The 14,497-nt window shown below is 59.2% G+C and overlaps 1 protein-coding gene across 3 annotated transcripts in view; it reads right to left on the bottom strand.

The window, feature by feature from the left end:
• The window catches only part of FBLN1 (fibulin 1), a 71,338-nt gene extending 57,330 nt beyond the window's left edge, over window positions 1-14,008 (bottom strand). The window contains exons 1-2 of one of the 3 annotated variants that reach the window (XM_081310657.1): window positions 13,817-14,008; window positions 2,040-2,145 (exon numbers count right to left, since the gene is read on the bottom strand). In XM_081310657.1, coding sequence (XP_081166783.1) covers window positions 2,040-2,145; window positions 13,817-13,901 — 191 coding nt within the window. In that variant the 5' untranslated portion in view covers window positions 13,902-14,008. The remainder of the gene's footprint in view (window positions 1-2,039; window positions 2,146-13,816) is intronic. The other 2 variants (XM_081310656.1, XM_081310655.1) reach the window with 2 other exon arrangements.
• Window positions 14,009-14,497: the final 489 nt, after the last annotated feature.

Raw genomic sequence — 14,497 nt, 5'->3', positions numbered from 1 at the left:
GAAGTCTGGCCCAAGGTTTTAGGGGATCTGGATGGGGATCTAAGGAATGTTGGGCCTGATGAGGGCCAGCATCACCCACCCACCCACCCCGCACCCGGCACTGCTAGAGCTTCAGGTGGCCTGACCCCTGCCAGCCTCGCTGAGCCCCCTGCCCACCCAGGGGAGCCAACCCTGAGAACCCTGGTTGCCCCCCACCCTTAACTCCTGCCCAGGAGGCCCAGCATGGGGCTCAGCGCCCCCCACCTGAGCTTACGACACAGCACCAGGGTCAACGAGGACTGAAGGGCTAAAGGAATGAAAGTGGAGATTTACTGAAACTGTGAGTCCCAAGGTGGCTCAGCCCCTGCCCGTGACTCCTGGGATGAGCCAACCGGCCTCAGTAAAGCAAAGGGCCAGTCATTGGCATTCGATGACATTGACTGGTGTCCTGGGTGCTCAATAACACATCCTGGGGACACTGTGATCTGGAAACCCACACAACCCCGCCGGAATTTTCCACGGCCCTGAGAGAGGAGGAGACAGACACAGGCGGAGGGTCAACAGGGGCGGGGCAGCCCCACCTCCTGGGGAAAACTGTCTTCTCTGAGGTTAGGGATCAGGAACCTCCTAGTGGGGGTGCAAGGTGCCCCTGCTGGGGTGAGGTCAAGAACAACTGCTGTCTCCTCTCTGCAAGGAGCCTGTGCCTGTTGAGCCCTTGTCCTCAGGCAGTGTCACAGAGACTGGCACTCCCACATGTGGCTTGGTGCCACTGGTTTCAGGCATCATCCGCAATCATCTTACCAACCTGAAGGAGAAGTGCACTGGGGGAAACCGAGGATCCAGGCTGGCTCAGCTCTCACCTCCGCCCTTGGCCTTCCCAGGGCCAGGCTGCCTTGGGCCAGCGCAGGCCGTAAGCAGAACCCCTGGCGCTGAACACCCACTCGACTACACAACCACCAGCAGCCGCGGTGCTAAGCACCCTGCCAGCCAAGCTCGCTCGCGGGCTCTGCGCAGGACGGGTGGCTTCCAGTCACTCCACCCCTCTGAGGCCCCTGCCCTCTCTTCCTTTGTTTGGTCTTTCATGCTTTTGACTTGTCAAGAGTCTCCTGGGTCAGGATCTACATCACCGGTCACCAGTGGCAGGCACAGCGCACTCAACGCCAGCACAAAGGCAAAGCTGCCCAGGAGGCAAAAGAGATGTCCCTGTGCATCTTCCTGTGACAGCCGTCTAACCAGCATGCACGGTGCCCAGGGCCAAGGCAGCGCAGAGTCAGACTAGAAGCAGAGAAAACAAAGGGGCAGCCAACCCCGGAAGCCTTCCTCCACCTCCCTGCCACATGCTCCCGGGCCAGCAGGCATGGCTCGGAGCCCAGCATCACAGTTTACCAGCTGTGCACACAGGGATGCCCGTTTCCTTGTCTATAACATGGATTAATAACAAGGTGACACAACACGGTGTATGTCAAATGCACAGTGCACAGTAGGTGCTCTGAAAAGCTTGTTATTCTTTTCATGATATGATCAACATGACCTATTCCATCATTTATTCTAAATGTATATTATCCCAAATTTTGAGGATGCTTGAGTCAACTTAGGGAGAGAAGACAGTCAGCCCAGATGCCGGCTGTGGAGTGTGGTAGACAACTGTCTGTGGGACTCCTGCTTAGGGCCTGGCCTCTGAGCCTTCAGGTGTCCACTGGAAAAGCACGTCCAATCCCACAATCTCACTGACCCCCAGAACAAAACGCTCTTTTCTTTGGAAGAAACAGACTCGCCCACAGCTGCCCAGATGGGACATGCTGGGCTGCAAACCCCAACCTACTTGCTTCCAGCCCTGGGAAGGGATCAGATGTCCCCACAGACACGGGGGGCCCAGAAGGGAGAGCAGGGTCCTGTGTGAGGCCTTCGGGTGCAGAGGAAGGAGCGGGGGAGGGAGGGGGACGCAGATGCAGCCCAGCTGGCCTGCGGGTGAGTCCTGCCTGTCCCTAGGGGTCCTTCCTCCCCCATTTCCCCCTAAAGAAACACTGTTCGGGTCAGAAGGTGGCCACGGGCAAACACACCTGCACTCCTTAGACTCCGAGGCGTAAGGCAGCGAGCAGTCTCGGTGCTGAGTGGCCATCCGATGTCCATCTGCACAGCAAGCCTCCATGGGGACGTCTGCGCCCACTGTGAGGGAGAGGACAGCAGGTGGGTGAATTGCCATGCATTGCCCACCCCCCGGGCGCACCAGCAGGACAGCTGCTGCCCCAGCCCTGACCAGAACATCTGGCCAGGGATGGAAGGGTAGCGGGCACAAACGGCACTTCCCTTAGTCACTCTGCAGATGAGGACTGAGAACCCCATGACCCCAGGAAGCAGCCTGCTCCCCGTAATTCTGATGGGGTACAGCTCAGCACCCCTGCCCCAGCCACCCATCAGGGATGGGTCAGGGTTGCTGCCTGTATGATCTAGAGGGCCCTGCCCAGCCGTGCATGGGAAGCGCCCAGGCGCAACCAGCCGGAGTCCCTGCAGGGGGTGCGGAGAGGGGTCTCGAAGGCAGGAAGAGGGGTCGGCAGTGAAATCACGCTGGTAATGGCCTCCACCCTCGTTTGCCACAAACCCTCTGTGAAGACAGAGCACAGCCACCTGGCTGAGCAGCCGGCCCTCAGCACCAGGCTGAGCTGGACGCCCAGGTCCTCTGCCAGCCCAGGCTGTGGCCCCAGGGCACTCTGCTCAGAACCCTGGGCCCTCCCCTCCTGGGAAGAAGACCCTGCCATGCCCCTGGGAGGCGCAGCTGGGTCTCAAGGTGCCACACCCTTCGCTCTCAACATAAGGGTCAACAGGCCAAGAAGGACAAGTGCCCGAGGCCTCCACGGCCAGGCAGAGGCCACCTCCCAGCAGGACACTGCAGACGAGCTCAGGAAACACCCGGCTTCCTCACCATCAGCTTTCCAGGGCCCTGGGGAAAAGTGCCCGCAGGCTGGACGGCTGGGGCCTGCTGAGCCCTCCGCTCTTCAAGGCCGGCTCCCGCCCACAGGAAGTGGCCCACAGGAAGTCTTGCTCTTGTGTGAAAGCAAGACATCCCTGACTATGTACCCTCGGCCACCACAAGTCCTGAACTCCCTGTCCCCTCTCAGAGGGACAGGAGGAGCATTCGGGATGGGCGTGGCCAGCGCACACAGGAGCTGAGGCTCAGCAGGGCCACTCCACAAGGCCAGGAGCAGGGTCCTCACACCCCTAAGACTATTGCAGGGGTTGCCCTTCCCCCCAGGGCTTCTGGAAGACTGAGCAGCTCTCTGCAGTGAAAGAAGTCCCCACCCATTCCTGTAACGCCGGGCTCCCCTGGGCTGGCCAGGTGGTCAAGGATGGAAGCCTGTCTCGGTGGCCCCACAGCCCACCCCCCAAGCTGTCCCTCCATCGTCCCTGATGGTGTTGTCTGGTGAACAGGGAACACTCATGACAGGCTGCTCTCATCAGTGGGCTGGAGTCACAGGCCTCAGAGCACCAAAGCCAGAGGACTGTCATAAGGGAGGCCTGCCATCGTGGGACCAGCCACTGGGCTCCTGTTTGCCTAGTTACTCAGGCTCTCACTCCAGTATATTGTTTAAAAACAGCATTCACAAAACACAGGACCTCATGAGTAGAGGAGAGCTGTGGTTCAAGCCCCACATGATGGTGACATGCCCTGCAGGGGGCTGACGGCAAAGCTGCCCTGCCCACGTGGCCATCACCCCCGGCACCTGGTCACCCCACACTCCAGCCCTCAGCCCCTGCCTGCAGCCTCAGCCCTCGTCTCCTCTCACAGACCACTCACCCACCCAGCCTGATGCAGGGCCCGGGCTCCTGCCTGGCCACCCTGGCCCTCACACCACCAGCCTCTGACCTTCTGACTGTCAGCTTCACCAAGCCAGCCAGAGGTCCTGGGGTGCGGCCGTCCCTTGTTCCCCTACCCTTCGACACAGAAGTGGGTGCATGGCAAACAGAGCCGAGCAGAAAGGGCTGAAGCTTTGGGGCCAGATGGGCTGGGCCTCAGAGCCAGCTCTAGCACCTTCCGTGACCCCGGCCAGGCTCCTGCACTTGGAGCCGCAGGTTTCTCAGTGCTAGAGTGGATCGCAAGAACTTGTTGGGTGGCCGAGGAGGTGGACAAACTTTATCAAGTTCCAAACACAGAGTAAGTTCTCCGTAACAGGAGCTCGATCACAGGTTACATGATTGACAGGGATTGACTCACTGTCACCCCTGAGAATGCGTGAGGCACAGCCGGTGTCAGAGTGTGGAACCCCATGGAAGAGCCGCAGCCCCCAGCCTCCCTTAGAAGCAGAAAAGCAATACCAAGTACATACAGATGCCTGTTCCCCTCAGCAGGGCAGGAACTCAGCAGCTGGAGCTGCGGAAATGATTCCTGCCAGGGAGCCCCGGGAACAGGGCACCTTGTTCTCAGGACAATCAGATGCCAAGCCCTTCAGTCCACCAGGAAACTCGGAATGTCCCTGGGATGCAGTTCCAATGTCCTGAGCAGCCCCATGGCTGGAACTCGGGCATAGGGGGCAATGTAGGGGCCCTGGCCTGGGGACAGGCCTGGGGATCAGCCTCTGCCACCCAGACCATAGGGGCATGAGAATCAACTCAGCCTCCTCAGAGAGACCAGGAAGAACTAAGAAGAGACTACTGCTGGGCTGGACAGCAACGACACAGAGTGTGGACGGGACACAGGGGGGCATTCCTGTCCTTGTTGTAACAAACAATCCCAAACCGCAAGGCCCTGGCCCGTGAGCGGCCCTGCAGAGAAGGCCTCTTCCTGTGCCTGCTCCCCTCCCGGGCCCCTGAAACTCATCTCCTGGTGTGTGCGTCAGTCACACTGTTGAGAAGTAGCCCGGGGCCTCACTCATTTCCCTGCCCAGGGCTGGGGTCACTTCCGATTTTTGACTCCCAGGAAGGAGTGAAAAACCGTGGACACTGATTTAAATCTTTTCCCCTAAAGTCACAGAGCCCGGGGAGCGGAGCGGGTAGGGAGGAATGCTTTCTGTCCCTGGTCCTTGAAAGCAGGCTTCCATGTACACACCCGCAGCTGTGAGTGGAAATCTTAGGGTGTCCAGTGGGGACCTGTGGCCTGCAGGGGCCTACGGGACTCCAGAGAGCGGGACTGGCCTGGCTTGTGGCTCCTGGTCAAGGCTGAGGCATCTGCCTGGGACCTGCTGGGAGCTCCAGCCCAAGCTGAGAGGGGTCCGCAGGGAGAACGCTCCTCTGGAAGGATTGCCGCTCCTCTGGGGACAGGACAGCGGGGCAGTGAGCACTCTCAGGACAGAGAGGTCTGAGTCCCCCCCACTTCTGGGCAGATTCCCACTGCGCCTGAACCTCAGCCACACCCTTCTGGGAAGCGAGGTTTGCACGGCCACTGAAGGTCCCTGGGTGCACGGAAAGTCGTCTGGTCCTTCCCACTTCCTTCCTTCCCTTACACAGCCCACTGCTCTCTTCCACAATGCGTACCTGTGGGCACCCTGCAGCCAAGCTGTCACCTCAGGGACTTCTCGGAACCCAAACTTCAAGCAGAATTGAGAACAGAGGCTGAATGAAGTGACCAGTGATGTGGACTAGTGAGCACCGGCCCAAGCCAGTGTGTAGCCACCTCTGCCCAGCGCTCAGCGGGCACTGCACATGAGTCCCTGGCACTCTCCGGCTCCGGGGCCTGGGCTCCAGCGTCAGCCTTATTCCGGCAGCCTCCAAAGCTCCTCTGTCCTGCAGCCCCTGAATTCAGACCTCCTAGCGGCCCGGGACATCCTTCCCCTCTCACTGTGGCCAGGGAGGGGATATTTCTCCTCTCACCGTGCCCACAGCCCTTGCCCGTGCCCAGCACACACCTGGGGGTTCACAGACTATTAATTACAAAGAACCAAGGTGGGGGTTGGCGAGAGGCGGGATCAACCTTAAAATGCAGAGGCTGCTTGGGCGGGACCCGGGCGGGACCCCCCCACCCCGAAAGGCCTCTCCCTTGTTTCCCAGGGCCTGGAGGAGTGGCCCCAGGGGACTTCCCTGAGCCAGCCATCACAGAGTGAAGGGCTGATTAGAATTTCAGGCTGGGCTAGAGGCTATGGAACTGCCACTTCCTGGCCCTGGAGACAGCTGTGGGAGTTCAGCACTGGCTGTCCCCAAGCCACAGGAGGACTGCTGGAGAAGCCCCTGGTCACAGCTCAAGACACCAACCACGGCAGTCTCTGCAGCAGGTCGGTCCCTAAAAGCTGTGTGTGTTTCAGCAAGACAAGGTCTGTTATTAGCCTGGGCTCCAAAGCCAGAGCCACCCACGTCTTCCCAGGCACTTGCAGGACGGGGCAGGGCGGGCGCTGTGAAGCACAAAAGCCAGTGCTGTCCCCACCCCACCCCAGATGCCTCTCCTCCAAGCCACATTCCACTTAGAAAGGCAAACTGCTGTTTTCAGATTTGTCCCTTGTAGTCAAGCGAGCTTTCCTCCATTATGAAAATCACTGTGGCCCAGGACAATGGCACCTAACAAGTCCCAAGAGGAGCCAGGTTCACAGGAAGACAGGGGCTGCCAGGGGCTGAGGAGGGGAGGGGAACAAGAAAGCTCTGGAGATGGCAGGTGGTGACACTGCAGGACAATGTGAATTTACTTGTGCCATTTGAACTGGTTAGGAGGGTACATTTTATGTGATGCATATTTTACTACAATAAAAAATACATTTAAGCTGGGTGCGGTGGTGCACGCCTGTAATCCCAGCAACTCCGGAGGCTGAAGCAAGAGGATCGCAGGTTCGAAGACAGCCTTAGCAATTTAGGAAGACCCTGTCTCAAAATAAAAAATTAAAAGGGCTGGGCTGGGGTGTAGCTCAGAGGTAAAGTGCCTGGGTTTAATCCCCAGTGCAAAAACAAACAAACAAAAAATACTTCCAAAAGTTAGTGTCTGTGGGCCACCTGCCCACAGGTGTTAGGAAAGGAGCCAGTGCTCTGCCCAGGAACTCAACGTTTCAGCCATTGCTGTTCTAATCACTAATCTGAGCACTGGGAAGAGATGATTTTGGTCACTGTCTTTTTTTTTTAATATTTATTTTTTGGTTGTAGTTGGATACAATACCTTTATTTTATTTATTTATTTTTATGTGGTGCTGAGGATCGACCCCTGGCACTTGCTAGGCGAGTGCTCTAACCCTGAGTCATAGCCCCAGCCCCTGGTCACTTTTTCTAAGATGTTCTTGCAGAACAGCCAGACAGGAGGCACGAGAGATGACATGGGACTCCAAACGGGAAAAGTTAAAATGTTCAGTAACTACGCAAACTGTGACCTTTTAAAAAGAATAAAGATGGCTTTAGAAATTCAACAAAATTTCAGGGGTTTGGGGCAAGGTCCAAACACATTCCCAGGGGCCTGCTGAGGTGGCCGCAGCACTGCCCAGGCTCACTGACCTGGGTCACATGGCTCCAAAAGCCAGCACCCTGAGCTTCATGGCCCCACCACAAAAGTCAGAGACTCTGAGGCCCACCAAGGCACCCCTCCTCCCAGCCCTGCTCATTATGTCACATGCCACACGGTGTCTTCTATGCGGGCCCAAGACTCACCAGCACCTCCTGGAAAGCCACACCCACCTGAAGTGCCTGGTGTCTAGGAGGACGGGGGGGGGGGGGGGGGGGGGGGGGGGGGGGCTCAGTTCCCAGGGGTCAGACACCATTTGCCACCCACCTGCCCCAGGTGGAATGGACCTGGGGGTAATGGGCCTCAGCCCAACGCCACACTCATGGGCACCAAGCCTCCCAGTGAGCCCAGCACCCGCCCAGCTCTGCACCAGTCCCAGGCCCACTAGCAACACCTATCAGAGGCCAAAGAACAAGCAATCCCCACAGAAGACCCCTGCGCCTGAGCAGACCTAGAGCATGTCAGGAGTGACCTGGAGCCACGAGGCCAGCCCTGCTGCTCCTGTCCCCCGACCATCAACAACCATGATGGCTCCATGATCTATATTTCCAGGTTAAGTCCCACGCTGCATGCTTCCCAAGCCCACCCAGATCACCCTGTCTCTCAACTGCCAGGCAGGCTCTTTGACCCAGTGCCAGGCTCTGGGGACAATCTGGAATCTTCTCTCACTGATTAGCTCCTTTTTTTGTCTGAGAAGAAACTCTCATCATCCACAGTTCCAATGTAATCCCTCTCATCTGACCAGGTGGTGAGGCCCACAAAGAACACTCAGTGCAAGCCAAGAACAAGCCCTTGCAAATTTAGTTAACCCTGCACCAGACATTCCACGGACAGTGCAGGGGGTGAAACTGCCCAGTCTTGCCAGGCACGGTGACACACCCAGCAATCCGGAGGCTGAGGCAGAAGGATCCAAAGTGTGGGGCCAGCCTCAGCAACTTAACGAGATCCTCAGCAACTTAGCAAGACTCTGTCTCAGAATAAAATATAACAAGGGGTAGGATGTAACTCAGTGGTGAAACTCCCCTGTGTTCAGTGCCCAGTACTAAGAATGAATGAATGAATGAATGAATGAATAGAAGCAGTGCCCAGCCTCAACTTGGCAGCCCATCTCACTAACCCCGGGGGCCTGGTTCCTTCAGAGGCACAGTGGGGTGAGTGCACTCAGTGTAGGGTGGGAAGGTGAACAGGACAATCCAGGGCAAGGGCCCAGTCTGTATCCTGACCAAGGAAGAGTCTTTGAAATCCAAGAGAAGCTGCCCTGGTGGGAACAGCACACTCCCCAGGACTGACAGGCTGTCAGGTGGCCTGCACCCGCCCACCGGCACCTCCTGGAAAGCCACACCCCACCTGAAGTGCCTGGTGTCCAGGCGGACGGGGACTCAGTTCCCAGGGGTCAGACACCATTTCCCACTTGCCACAGCAGTGAAACTCAACTGCTTCCAGGTACGTCAGGCTTTCTAAAGATTATGGCGTGGACATGGACCGCGGGGATGACGATGCGGGTTCTCAGGCACAGAGAGGCTCATGGTTTAGAGGGACAGGGAGAGGCCCTCGACCTGAAGTGAGGACATGGCCACATGGTCTTTCCCAGACCATAGATGTGGGGCTGTCAGTCAGAGGGATTCATTACCAGTCTCTGGGTGGAAGCTTCCAGAATGTCAGCCTGCTAGCTGTAAACATCTTAGGGGTTTGGGGCAATGTCCAAACACATTCCCAAGTGGCCTGTGAGCCACAGGATCTAGTGTCCTAAAGGCAGCTCCGCAGTGGCTAAGACTCAGGGCTCTGGAAAGGGAATGGGATCCTGCCACCTGTGTCCCGGTGCCTCCTAGTTCACATACCCTGCGGGGACCATGCCCATCAACACGGGCACCTTGTCTGAAGCTGTGCAGAGCTGAGGGGACTCCAGGAACCCCGGGACCTGGGAATCCAGAAATACAAGAAAATGGCAGCCCAGGGCCCTGGGCAGCTGGCAGCCTCTGCATGCCTCACAGGACCCGGTGGGGACAGACCCAAGGCCACCAGGCCTCCTTGAGAAGCAGCAGGGTGAGCTGGCGTCTGCTCTTAGGGCTCCAGGCCTCAGCTCCACCCAAGAGTTCCTGTGTCCTTGAAGCCTCACCTGCCACTCCTGAGCATGTCCCCAGCAGTCACAGAGACCCCAAGGGTCTGAGGCAGAGAAGCAGGAGGATGCAGCAAGATAGAAGGGGCAGAAGGCACAGCTGGAGAGGTGAGGGGAGTGACCTTCCCCCAGGCTCTCTCGGGCAGCCACTTCCTGTGCCACATGTCACATGGGCCATCCACACCTGGTCGCCTCTGTAGCATCCCACCCTGTCCAAGGGGATCCTAGGCCTCCAGGACCCCTCTCCCCCAGGGCCTCTGTCTCTCGACACCCACCTCGCATCTTCTGCATCTGCTGGCTGGATCCCGCACCCTGCTAGCCAGGCCACCCAGGGCCCTCCTCTCCCCTGGCCAGTGCATTCTTGCCACGCCAGCCCCCTGCCCTTCCTCCAGTGCCCTCCCTGGCCGCCCCCGGCACGCAGGCTCACATAGGGCACATCTGTTTCCTGCCCTGCATGGTCTCTTTGTTCCCTGAACTTTCCAGCACTTAGCACAAATGATTAACCCTGGACTCAGCACCCGGAGAACGGGGACTCAGTCCCGTTCTAGACTCTGCCCAGTGCCTGCTGAGCAGTCACTCAGTCGCTGTCTGTGAATGAATGAATGAGCAAATGATCTCAAGGGACCTCAGCCCGTGGGGCAGGGGAGGGGAAGAGACTCAGGACCTGGCCCAAGGCCACGCAGGGCTCCAAACCCTGCTCTGCTCGACCCAGGCTCACTGCAACTGCAGGAAACCAGCTTCCCCTAAAGCCGGACTTTAGACCAGTCCGACTTGGGTTGGTGTTACCATGGAGTGTCCTGGTTAGCAGGGTGACACTGCCTGGAGTCCTGGGGCCACTGTGTGCTGGGGACATGCTCCCTGCATCTCGGTGTCCTCCCCTGTGTGGTGGGAACAGTGACAGTGTCTCCTCGTGAGATTAATGTGGGGGCAGCCAGGTACCAAGGGTCCTGGGGGTGGTGAGACAGGTGCTCTAGTCCCAGCGCTGTGAGGAGGGAGGTGGGTGGACGGAGCTCGGGTGCCGCCTGACCCTACATGGCAGCACTGACTCCCAGGTCCAGAGAGGTTTTTTTAAACCAAAATAAGAAGCAAGTCTTCAAATGTAAAAATCAAACCTTACAGTCCATCTCTACTGCAGCAGGTGACATGACCAATCCAGAAGGAAAAGGAGGTTCAGGTGAATCTGGGTCACCCACTTCACAGGGTTGTTGAGAGCCATGCTAGTTACGAACAAAAGCCCCTCGGTTCCAACAATCGCCCAGAGCAGGGCACACTCTCAATCCATAGTGTTGGAAAGGGCCGGAGAGAGCGCCGGACTGGGCCACTGTCTCTGAGTCACTTTCGGAACTGGGACCAGCACATCTGACCAGTGATTGCTGAGCAGTCACTCAGTTGTTGACTGTGAATGAGTGAATGAGCAAATGATCTCAAGGGACCCCAGCTTCCAGGGCTGGCCCCAGTGTAGGACCCTCCTGATAACCTGCAGGCTTCCGGAGCCATCCTCCCAGCCCTGCCCACAGACTCAGCCAAGGTCTCCTCCTCCAGGAAGGCTTCCGGACTGCCAGAGGGCTCTTTCCGTCAATGGGGCCCCCAGGAGGGCAGGGTTTCTCTCCTTCCTGCCAAACCCCCAGACCTATAGCAGTGCCCAGCCCCAGAGCTGTGCCAGAGGTTGAGAGAAAGGGCCAGCACCGCTCATCTATCGCCCTGCAGGGCTGCTTCCCGGCTCCAGGCTGGAGAGCTGGTATTAGGAGAACATTCAGGGCAGTCTTGGGGAAGGCCATCTTCCCACCCAGGAAGGGTCAACACCAATGACAGCTGATAATAACAGAGACCATGGTGGCTCTGTCCTGGGTTCTCCCCTTAATCTTCAAAGCCACCTAAGAAGGCGGCTTCTGTTATCTTCATTTTATAGATGAGAAAACGCTCCAAGCCATCCGTGAGTCTTTCTGAAGAGAGACAGACTGGTTTCCAGTCCCTTGGGCCCCATGTACCCTGCTGGGACCTGAAGATGAGTGAGCTGTCCCAGGCTAGTCCAGCAGGGACAGGGCATGCAGCCCAAGCTGGGGGGGCCTCGGGCAGAACCAGGAGAGGTCCCAGGGCCACCCCCACCCAGAGCACCCCAGGCTCATCTTCTAACATCAAGCGCTCGGCCCCGCCTCCCGACTGGGAAACTTCCAGGAGCCCAGTGCGTGCCACATGGTCCTGAGCCAGGTCCTCCAGCCTTTGTTCTCCTCCCAACATGCTTTCTTTTAATCAGTGGGAAACTCTGCCCTGTTGCAGTCAGAGGCCAAGAAAGCCTCAGAGAAAACACAACTGTTTTTCCCAACACCCACCTCCTCCCCCTCCTTCACACACCAGGGCTCGGGGCAGCTGGACAGGACAGACAGACACAGGACAGACAGGCCCTCATCTTACATCTGCCCCAAGAAAGATCAGGGCCCTTCTACATGGCCCGATACCGAGTGAACCCCAGCAGATTAGCAAAAGGGCTCACTCTTTTCCAGAATGGGGCCCCATGGTGGTGCTACCCAGGCTGCAGGAAGGACCTGGGCACCTTCTGACCTCGTCTTCCCAGGCCACACCAAACTGTTCCAAACTGTTTCCAGAATCAAAGAGGGTTCTGCCCGCAAGAAACAGCCAGGGCCACAGGACAGCACAGCTCTGCTCACTCAAACTTTTTAAACGCTTCAGGTTGGGAGCTTGTCTATGAAGACGGATCCGTGAGGTAGTGAGGGGCGCCGGGCTGGCCAGTCCTGGGAGCTCAAAGTCAAACATGCAAGGGGAAAGTTTTCTCCAAAAGCACAGGGGTGGTCAGTGAGGGAGGACTTGGGGCTCCTGGATTCCTGAGAGTTGACTACATCTTCTCTCTGGATCTGTAGCAGCGTCTCTGTGGCCTTGTGCTGCCTGCCCGACAGCTCCAAGGCCCTCTCTGGGTCTTTACCCTGCCTAACAGTGACACAAATGTCCACTCTGCCCAGAATGTTCTACCAACACTGCTTCCAGCTCCTCCCCAAGCACCATCTCCTCCAAGTCTCCCAGGAGCTCCTGGGAGTTGAGGGACACACCAACACTGAGCCCTGGCCTCCCCACAGTCTCCAACCTGAGGAGGGACCCAGGGATGCCCAGGATGGAGCCAGTGCCCAGAACAAGCCGAGTCCCCAGAGGCCTGCAGCAGTAATGGAGCCAGAGCCTCTGCAGAGCCAACCCCCCTCCTTGTCCCCCTCCTGCAGCCTCCTCTTAAATCCCCTGCAGGCATTATCTGGGACAAGTGACCTTTTGACCAAGGAGGAGGGTAGTGATCAGAGAATTCAAAAGAAACTAAACTAAACCAGGGATAAAGAATCTGAGATTCCAGGGGTGGTCTGGACCTGGGCTCCGGGAGAAACAAAGACTCCAGCGGCGCAGGGCCTGGCTAATGGCCCTGAGAAGCCACAGGGCCAGCAGAGAGGTCAGAGGTCATGGCTCTCCCGCCCAGCAGCTGCTGTGATCCAGAGGCACTGGGACTGCCCCCCCACCACCACCACCACACCAGGCCTGGAGGATCTGCAGAGAGAAAGGCACCGCGTGGGTGGCACTATCCCTGCACCGTTCCTCCCAGGGCTGGGAGAGGAGGTTCTGGGCCACAGATTTGCTAGAGGACACCCCTCCCACCTTGCCACAGGGTGGTAGGTTTGGAAGTGGCCTGTCCCCTGTCCCAGCTGAACACGAAGCCTGGCAGAAGCACTGCCTTGGGTCCTGTGTCCCAGGGGGGCAGGAAGGGAGGAGATGGCCAGATCCCAAGAGGACCACCACCTTGAAGTCCTCCAGCTTCGCCCTTACTTTCTGATTTCTTCCTGTCCACTTCCCTACCCCCAAACCCACTGTCTCTTGGACAAATTACTGCTCCCACCCCTCAGTTTGCTCCTCAGCGAGATGGTACAACAGCCCCCACCTGGGGTGGGGCTGGGGCAGTGGGAAAAGACACACAAGGGGCTTGGGGCAAAGTGTTCCCCACCCCCAAGGACCCAGGTTGGGGTCTATGTGCCAGGACTGGGGTAGGAGGGTGGATGACAGGGCGCGCTAGAGGAAGAGGGACGTGGGGTAGGGTCCCATCTTTAAGACAAGACCCCTGAGCGAGGGAGGTGTTAGGCCGACCAGGAGAGAGAAGGGAGGGGACGTCCCGGCCAGCGGCTCTGGAGCCTGCACGATGACCGCCCCGGAGGCGCAGCGCTGGGCTGCGCACGCGGCTCTGAGTCCTGGCAGCTGCAGAACTTCCAAGGAGCACGGCCAGGGAACGGGGACGGGGACCCTACAGAGGGGACCCTGGGCCCAAGACGCCCTACCTCGGGCCGCCAGCAGCGAGAGGCCGCCCAGCAGCAGCAGCAGCAGCGGCAGCGGGACGGGGCGCAGCGGTGCGGCGCGCTCCATGGGGCCGGCGGGCGCGGGCGGGCGGCGGCGGACAAAGGCGCGGCGGCTCCGGGCTCACCGGCGCGACGGCAGCGGCTCCTCGATCGGCCGAGCCTGGGCAGCCAACGCTGGGCCGGGCCGCGCCGTTCAATTATCCCGCCCGGGAGGAGGCGGGGCCGCGCGTCCTCCCTCCCGCCGCCCCCGCGCGGCCCCGGGACCCTCCCTCCGGCACCCTGGCCGCGGGGGCGAGCTGCCACGGCTGCGGGCGGCGCGGGGCCCTGGCCCCCCTGCAGGGGCGCGCGGAAGGGGGCCCTTCCGGGCGGACTTGCCCCAGACCCCCAGACTCGGCCCCCGCAAAACCCGATCCCCCTCCACTCGCCGCGGGCGGGCTCAGGATCAGGGCTAGGGCGCCTGGCCCGCAGAAAGGACCCGCGCCCGGACGCGGGCAGCCAGGCCGCTGGGACCCCGGCCTCAAGTGTCCTAGGCCCCCTGGAGCGGGCCCACTCGGGGCTCCCCGGTGTGCTCGTTTCCCGCCTGGGGCGCCCGGCTGGCGGGCATCGCTGCAGGTCCCTCGCCTGTCCCAGCTGGACCCAGAAACCCTATGGAGAGGAGAGTTT

Source organism: Spermophilus citellus (assembly GCF_964194105.1).
Source record: "Spermophilus citellus genome assembly, chromosome: 10".
NCBI classification, from domain to species: Eukaryota; Metazoa; Chordata; class Mammalia; order Rodentia; family Sciuridae; genus Spermophilus; species Spermophilus citellus.
This window is presented reverse-complemented; position numbering and strand designations above follow the sequence as displayed.